Raw genomic sequence first — 8777 nt, forward strand, 5'->3', positions numbered from 1 at the left:
AAGTAAGTAGTATTAACATATACCATGTGTCACTTTTTTGACTGATTTATGACCCTCATGAGTGATTTATGTCACTCATGGCTGACAGGGGATGAGGGGATTCATGTGTCTCTGATTTACGACGGGTAGTGGAGGGTGGCGTCTGCGTGTCTATTAAGCGTGGCGCAACGTGACATCATCCGTGCCGATGTCCGGGGACTTTTAAAAGACAAACAAAGAGATCAAACAGATGTTAAATTTTTGACTGGTTTTTACGACTGGTTTAATGAACTCACACCTCACAACTTGTCATTTAAGTTTTTATGGTATGAGGTGTGCCTTTTTCACAAGTACGTCACTACCTACGTCTTTTGTTGCAGTTTTAAATAAGGTTAGGGGGTTACACTGTTGAACACAGAAGACATTCTACGACTTTCCTGATACAATGGCTACTCCGAGAACTCCTAAAACCCCTAGAAAGGTTATGTGTATTTCGCCGACAAGAGGACCTGTTGAAATGAGAGAAGATCTAACTTTTGCTCCAAGGAAAAAGCAAAATGTTAGCTTGACAAGATTTCTTCATGAAGACAGTGCTCTTGTGAAACAGGATTTCTCAATGTCTGGTGGTCGTGTGGTGAGGTATGTGTTTGACAAGGTGATGCGTACTGTGAAACTCTACACAGCAGATGTTGAAGACAATTTTACATCACAGACCCCATGTGTGATTTTCCACAAGAAGGACTGGTTTCTGTTTTTCAACTACGTTTGGAGAGATTTGAACGACTGTGGTGATGATCCGTTGTACGTAGCCGAGTGGGATGGCTCAATTCCTGACACAAGATTTCGTGTGGTCGGGGACCATAGTAAAAAGTTACCAGACGATTGTGTTTATATTTTCTGCTGCAACGACAAGACAAAGCTCTGTGAACGTGCGTGGCCTGTTCGTGAATCTGAGCATCACTTGTGCTACGACATGAAATTTTTGTTTCAGTGGAAAGATGTTCGCACGCTTGACAACGTATTTACATGCATTGACAAGATGTTTAGATGGTGTGACATGTATGACCGTTACAGTTCTGTAAAGATTAAATTGTTTCACCCTGAGCAGGGCGTTACCAACGCTGAAGACCGCCTCTTAACCCCACCCACGTATTACAGCCATTAAAAACGCCTGCAGATCGGTACAATTGCTACATTCATTCACCATGTCTCAAGAATCTACAACAGTCTACTGCTACACCAACAACCCTGAGGCTCCCCCAGCGATGCCTGATGACAATGCTACGCCTCTGGAGCCCCACCCACAAACTTGCGACAACAGTTGGTTGGATAAATTTTGCATGGATCTTGGATATCACAACATGACCTTCCTTACAACACCATACGGCAACACTGGTGCAATAGCTGGAGCTGCGGCCCTTGCTGGAATCGACAACACAGACAGTTGTATCCGCTCGGACGGATTCAAAATCATAAAAGCGACTGTTGTGGTCCTTCTGGAACACGTCATCAACAAAAAGCTGAAAGAAATCTGTTTGGGTTGTGAAGTGGATCACCCCAGTCAGATTAGACATTCCTGCCTTTTTGAACCGGGTCCCTATTTCTTTGACGCCTACTTTGATGAACTGACACGTAATCTGGTGAAACCGGACCTTAAGCACATCGTTGCTCAAGCATTGAGCCGTTGTGGTTTAAGGGTTCACCCCCAGAGGATTCAAGGTTCAGTGGAGGCTATTTTACATGAACTGCGTGAAGAAGTTTTCATTGTGGAAAAGCTTCGTGAAGTCAGAGAGAAAGTTGTGGACGTCAGCAGCGAACAAATTGTCTATGACGCTGTGGACAGCTGGAAAGGTATTGTCCAAGTTGAGTGACTGTAACACCGACATGGGGAATACGTGTTTTGCAACAGGTCTGGCAAAGTGTCTACTTAAACAACGTATTAGATGTGAGATGACCGGCTTGTTGTATAAGATTATCAATGAATGTGCCAATGTATCTGTTACTGTAAACAGATGTGCTGTAGATACCAATCGTTTTACAAACCTCATGAAACAAATGTCTGTTGTAAGAACTGTGTCAAATGAATGGACAGATATGATGCGTTTATGCGTTAATGCTGGTGAACCAATTTGTGTGACTATCAGAAAGATTTTAGACCTGATGACTGAATGCGGCAGCTGTATTTGAATAGCTGATATATTGTGCTTGTGTACATATGTGACTGATCTATGTGTAGACATATTGACAAGAAACAATCAGGCTGATGTTTGTGAAATTATTGAAACCCTGGTTGATTACATTCTTGAAAAAAACATTGTGATGTGTATACATTTTTTACACTACATTGATGCTGTATGATACCTTTGTTTCCTTTTACTGTTTAAGAAATAAAAACCCAAATTACTTAAACCATCTGTGTTATTCTTTTTGTGGAGCGTGAAGTGGAAACATGTCAGAAGAAATGAAAAAGACTTATTACACACCTTCTAACCCTGGTTCTTTAGGGGGGAAAAAACGCTTAAAAGAAGCTGTTTTAAAAGAAACGGGTGTTCGTTTAACCGATAAAGAGGTTTCAGACTGGCTCGCTGGCGAGGATTCATATACACTACACAGAACGGTCCCACTAAAATACAAAAGGAATCGGGTTTTTGTCTACGGTATCGACATGGAGTTCCAGGCCGATCTAGTCGATATGTCTGCATATGCCCCGGTAAATGACAACAACCATTTTTTGCTGACATGCATCGATCTCTTTAGTAAATATGCATGGACAAGGGCTTTAAAAAACAAGAGTGGTGTAGAGGTCTCTAAAGCTTTTGAATCCATACTGAAAGAGGGACGCGTACCACAGAAATTACAGACAGATAGAGGAAAGGAGTTTTTTAACAAACATTTTCAAAATGTAACAAAAAAGTACAATATAGCCCATTTCGCAACAGCCACAGAATTAAAGGCATGTGTTGTCGGGCGGTTTAATAGAACCTTAAAAGGTAGAATGTGGAGATATTTAACTGCTACAAACTCCAAACGTTACATCGACATACTTCAAGACATTACACAAGGATATAATGCGAGCCATCACAGAAGCATCAAGATGAGGCCGATTGATGTGGGGAAAGAAAACGAGTCTGTGGTGCTGCATAACCTATATGGTGATACCAGACCTCATAGTGTTAACCCCGTATTTAAATACAAGATTGGTGACGTGGTTCGAATTTCTAAAGTCAGAGGACCGTTTGCAAAAGGGTATGAGGAAAACTACACACAAGAGTATTTTACTATATCAGCGTGTATCCCACGAGAACCCCCTGTTTACAGATTGAGTGATTACGACGGGGATGTTATCGACGGCGTTTTTTATGCGGAAAAATTGCAAAAAATATTTGTAAAATATAAGTACACTAACAGCTTACGCCATGGTGTAGATGTGAAGAAGACCAGCTTATCAAAACTACGCATACCAATAAAAACAGGGTATTACGACAATGTCCCATCTCTAGTTAGTGTAATAAATGATTTAGTAGCGCCTCAAGGGGAATTCGGTTATGACCGCGTAAAAAACAAAGTATTTCTGAAAGCAAAACCTAACATTTCAATGACCTTCCATGGAAAACTAGCCATTATTTTAGGATTGAAACCAGGCGTCCCTATAGGAGATTCTATTCTGCAAAAAACAAACCCTGAAAAAACTAATTATGAAAAGGATATTGTAACATATGCAATGCATCAGTCGGACATACACGGTGGTTTCTATACTCTTTATATCTACACGGACATTATCCGTTACCAATCAGTGGGTGATGCTTTTGTACCGCTCCTGGAGTGTGTACAAATAACAGGGGACAACAATAGCACAGTCAGTGTTCGATACGACAAACCCCACTACGCGTCTATCAACAAATCAGTCATCACAGATATTGTTATAGAAGTGAAGGACGATCAGAACCAGCACGTCCCATTTTCTTACGGGAAAGTGTGCATCAAACTTCACTTCAGGCCTGTAAAACACTTTGTTTAAAATGGCATATTTCAACAATCACAATGTTGACCCTATGCGTTACGTTGCCTATTACCAGAATCAGGCAGGCAGCGGGCTCCCCGGGTATGCAGGAGGTGGAGTCATGTATGGGGCCAGTTTGGGGGGGATTTTTCGGGGGCTCTTTAGAATGGCTATACCCCTACTAAAACGAGGATTTAGCATAGCCAAGCCGCATCTTAAATCAGCTGCAAAAAACATACTAAGTGACGTTGTTAGTGATACGTTATCAAGATCTTTTAACAACAACTATGATGCTCAAGACGGATCCGGACTAATGGTAATGGCTCGCAAAAGAGCATCTAGGCCGCCAGGGGTGCGGAGGAGTGGCCAGAAGCAGAAGAAAACAAAACAACCTCCCAAGAAAACATCAGTTGTAAAACGCAAGCGCAAGGAGACAGCTAAGCGTACTGCTTCAAAAAGATCAAGGAGCTCTGTTAAAACAATATTTTAAATCATGGCGTTACTACACAACATGTCAGAAGAGTGTTTAAAGACTGAACTGGATCTGTTTACTGTACCACTAACTCAAACAGCAATTGAAAAAAACACTTATATAGAAGTTCCACCACTATCAGCGATATCCGACACATCTCCGCTGGAATTTTTTATTGCGGGGAATGGAGAGGATTACATAGATCTAAACAACACATTCGTTTTTTTGCGCCTCAAAATCACTAATGCTGATGGGACGGATATTGCAGACGGAGATCCCGTAGGTCTTGTTAACTATCCTAACTTTTTCACAAGTGGATATGTCGCTTGGAGATCGGCTTATATCACAGAGTTCTAGCACATACACATACCGCTGTATGATAGAATGTCTTACCAATTATGGTGAAGACGCCCTTGAAACGCTTTTCTCAGCAGGGCTCTTTTACCTGGACACTGCGGGCCATATGGATGTGGCTGACCCGGCTGGGGGAAATCGCGGGCTGACAAAGAGAGCAGCCTTCACCAACGCTAGTAATGTGGTCGAACTACTCGCACCTGTTCACAGTGATATCTTCTTTCAGGAAAAACTATTACTTAACCTCTTAACCAGCGCCCCTATTTTTGAGAATTTTCTGAAAACGACATACCCAAATACAAATCTCTGTAGCTCTTGAACCCTATGGTCCACCTTCATAACTCTGATATTTTTTTAAACTAGACACTTGAAACTTTGTTACCCAAGAGTCATTATAACTCAAAGTAGCATAGGAACAGAGTAAAACAAGGTAAAATATACATGAAATTGACTCACGATTTCTTTGAATAAACTTCATTTAGGGGAAAATGTATCAGAATTTTATGTTAAGGGCCTGAAAACACCATAAATATAAAACTGAATGTCTGACCATGTTTTGATTCAAATTTGAGGATGATACTCCCAAAAATGTAGTTCCTGTAAGCTTTTATTCAAGAAAAGTCTAGGCGTCCTATCCAAAAGGCCACTTGGAGACTCCAAATGGACACCTGGTTACCAAATGACACAAGGAGTAAACACTACATAATACATACATGTTTATCCATTCAGAACTATTCTGCCCATCAAACTACACAAGAAAAAATGATTTCAGCACAACATTTTAACATTTTAACAAAATACTCTTTATTTTGAACATTTATAATAGCAAAAACAGTGGGAAAAAAAACTCACTTCATTTATACATTCCAAAAGTGATTGTTTTACTAATGAATAAAATATATAAAAAGAAAAAAAAATAACATTTGTAATTGCAACAGTGTTTTTTACTCAAATAAATTACAATAAACAATTACAATGAATATCCAATTACTAAAACAAAAAGCAAGCGCTTCCTCTTCCTCTCCCCTTACCTTTACCTGTACCTGTGCCTCCCCCTTACCTTTACCTGTACCTGTACCTGTGCCTCCCCCTTACCTTTACCTGTACCTGTACCTGTACTTCTGCCTCTGCCTCTGGCTCTGGTAGCTGAAGCAGATTCAGATGGAGATGCAGAAGATGACGATGACTGCCGGCGTCTCCTTTGTCGCTCATGACTGGACTCCGGATTCCATTCCTCATCTGATTCAGTTGAAGGCCTATTTTACAGAACAGGAAAACACACTCACAAACACACAAAAGAGGATTTCAGTTTGAGTCACATTCATCTATTAGCAGCATCAATATTCCATCTTATTACAATATCAAATGTCACATACCTTATCATTATAATGACCAATATTAAAAATGCTTAGTAATTATTTTTTTTTTCTATATATATAATTATATATATATTTATTATATCTTCACCTGACATCTTGTACTCCTTTCCTTCCATTATATTTATATTCAATGCACCATTCATTCATATAAACGTATCACTGTAATCTCATATCTTGCTAGTCATCTCCACTGTTATTTTATAATCAACACATCTTCTCCTGACTTCTTATAATCCTTTTCTTCCATTATTGTTATATTTAATGCATCATAAATATAATGTGTGTGATATAAATATTTTCTCTTTATGTAACGTTATAATATACATCTCTATCACCTGCTCGTGTAGCCTCTGTCTTTGCTAGTAGCTAATGTCCATCGTCATTTTATAATCAAAAACATTACATGAACATAAAAACTGCCAATAATAAACATAACAATTAATGAAAATGTGTTGAAACTTACCGATCTAAAACGGGATCGAGTCCATGAACAAACATCTCCTCTTCTGCCGAATCGACGACGCTCGACACCGTGCTCTCTCTGTCTGAGATGCATCTCTCTGCGTCTTTCTGCTGCTCTTCGTCGCTGCTTCTCATCACTTCCTCCAAAATACTCTCAACACCACAAAAACCCTTCTGTAGACGACGATCCATGATGGAGATTGTCAAATATAACTTTGGAGAAAATCTATGAGTTGATACGAGCTCCGTGTTGCAAACCAATACCTAGCCTATGCGCTCTGTGCGCAAAATGGCGGAAGCGCACGAACGAACGACAACATTGCGCACTTGTATTTGACAAATCTGCTTGAGAACTGTCAATCACTGCAATCGTGTTTTAATTGGTTAATACTCACATCCATCAAAACATTGCCGATTACACATTGGCTGGCTTTATCCAGACTTTATCCAGTCAAAAACCGAGATGCGAGATTGACAGGTTTCTAAGCCTGTCAGGCGGTCCTTTGGCATTTTGATCGATTACATAGCCTGTGATTGAAGCAGAGAGAAGGGGGATGACTCATTTCATCCGGAAGAGTCTAAACTACAGGGGTGAGATGGCTTTTGAGTGTTGGAATATGGATTAGAATCGATATTTCTTTGAAAATGAACATGATGCGAACTCTATCTCGAAAACGCTCATGTAAACAAAGGAGGATATTTCATTTTTTTCCCTATTTTTCGTTGTTTTGGATTAAAAAGTGGGATGCATTTTGAAGAGTGGACCCTTACATTGAAATGTATGCTGTTGTTTCTTGGATTCTTCCGAACTGATCTGAACCATACGAGATGAAAGATGAGTATAGCGGTTCATTTTGCTCATTTTCAAATGAGCAGTCCTTTTGCATTTAATTTAACCCTTTCCTCTCTGGTGTATTGATTGCAAAAACAAGTTTAGAACACGATTCTTGAGTGTTTTAGCTTTCAAATGATGTATAGTTTATGATAGTCAGATGAATATTTGTTATGAAACAAAGCTTAAAAAGGGTAATAAAAGTATAGCCACGCCCTCGACGGCCCGGCCACGGGCCGGTGCGGGTTAAGAAGTTAATGGATTAGATCTTAAAATTAGAATGACTAGAGGTAAAGATGAATTCTGCCTGATGAGGAGCAACGCTACAGCCTATAAACTAAACATCATGTCTGCGTCGCTATTTGTGAAAAAAGTGTCTGTGTCGCCAGCTGTGAGACTGGGGCATGCACAAGCCCTACTCTCAACCACAGCCAAATACCCCATCGACAGAGTGTGTCTGAAAAACTTCTCAATACCTGCAGGCTCACGTGTCTGCAATCAAGAAAACTTGTTCTTAGGAACTCTGCCAAAATCTCTGGTTCTAGCTATGGTTGATAATGATGCATTTGTGGGTGCCTATAATAAAAACCCATTTGCGTTTAAAAACTATGATTTAGAATTTCTGGCCATTTATCTGGATGGGCAACAGTACCCAGCGAAGCCCCTGCAACCTGAATATGAAAATGGTTCTGCAGTGCGGGAGTTTTACCAGCTAGCGCTGGCTTCTGGAAGGCATCTTAAAAACCAGCCTCTATGTATCGATAGAGAGGATTTTCTGCACGGCTATACACTCTATGCGTTCAATTTCACACCAGATGAGGAGTGTAGCCAGCACGTATCACTTATCAAAAGTGGCAATATTAGACTAGAAGCCCGTTTTAGACAGCCACTACCACGCACGGTTAACTTAATTGTTTATGCTTTGTTTGATAGTTTGATTGAAGTGTCAAATCGCCGACAGATCCTGGTTGATTACTACTAATACGCTCAAATGAATACTGTACAGCTTACGGCTGTCATGGATAAGGTTTCATGCGATACTTATTTTCTTGGAGTTCTACCATGTGACTATCTACCAAAAACCCCTTTAAGAAAACTACCAGCAATGGTTTTGATCAATACACACCCTTCAGGACTCCCTGGGGAACATTGGTTGGCTATCTACATAAATGAGGATGGTGTAGGATGTTTTTTCGACAGCTTCGGTAATAAGCCAGATTATCATGGTTTTCCGCCGATTATCAAAAACGTTTTAAAGCTCAACTCTAGTCAAGTACTACATTCAACTGTGCAAGTCCA

General features: G+C 40.1%; 1 protein-coding gene across 1 annotated transcript; it reads right to left on the reverse strand.

Moving 5' to 3' along the window:
• Nucleotides 1–5548: 5548 nt before the first annotated feature.
• Nucleotides 5549–7645, reverse strand: LOC130070538 (serine/Arginine-related protein 53-like). Its single transcript, XM_056234960.1, has 3 exons — nucleotides 6648–7645; nucleotides 5913–6061; nucleotides 5549–5553 (listed from the first exon to the last, which is right to left on the reverse strand). Exons 1-3 carry the CDS (start codon nucleotides 6836–6838, stop codon nucleotides 5549–5551), a joined length of 345 nt encoding a protein of 114 aa, XP_056090935.1. The 5' UTR covers nucleotides 6839–7645.
• Between the last annotated feature and the right edge of the window lie 1132 nt (nucleotides 7646–8777).

Source organism: Rhinichthys klamathensis, unplaced genomic scaffold, assembly GCF_029890125.1.
Source record: "Rhinichthys klamathensis goyatoka isolate OS25496 unplaced genomic scaffold, OSU_Roscu_1.1 h1tg000410l_1, whole genome shotgun sequence".
NCBI classification, from domain to species: Eukaryota; Metazoa; Chordata; class Actinopteri; order Cypriniformes; family Leuciscidae; genus Rhinichthys; species Rhinichthys klamathensis.

Coding starts and splice junctions, on each gene's coding strand:
- LOC130070538 (XM_056234960.1), bottom strand. CDS start 6,838: ATGGATCGTCGTCTACAGAAGGGTTTTTGTGGTGTTGAGAGTATTTTG. Junction 6,062..6,647: donor CTCGATCCCGTTTTAGATCG/GTAAGTTTCAAC, acceptor TCTGTAAAATAG/GCCTTCAACTGAATCAGATG.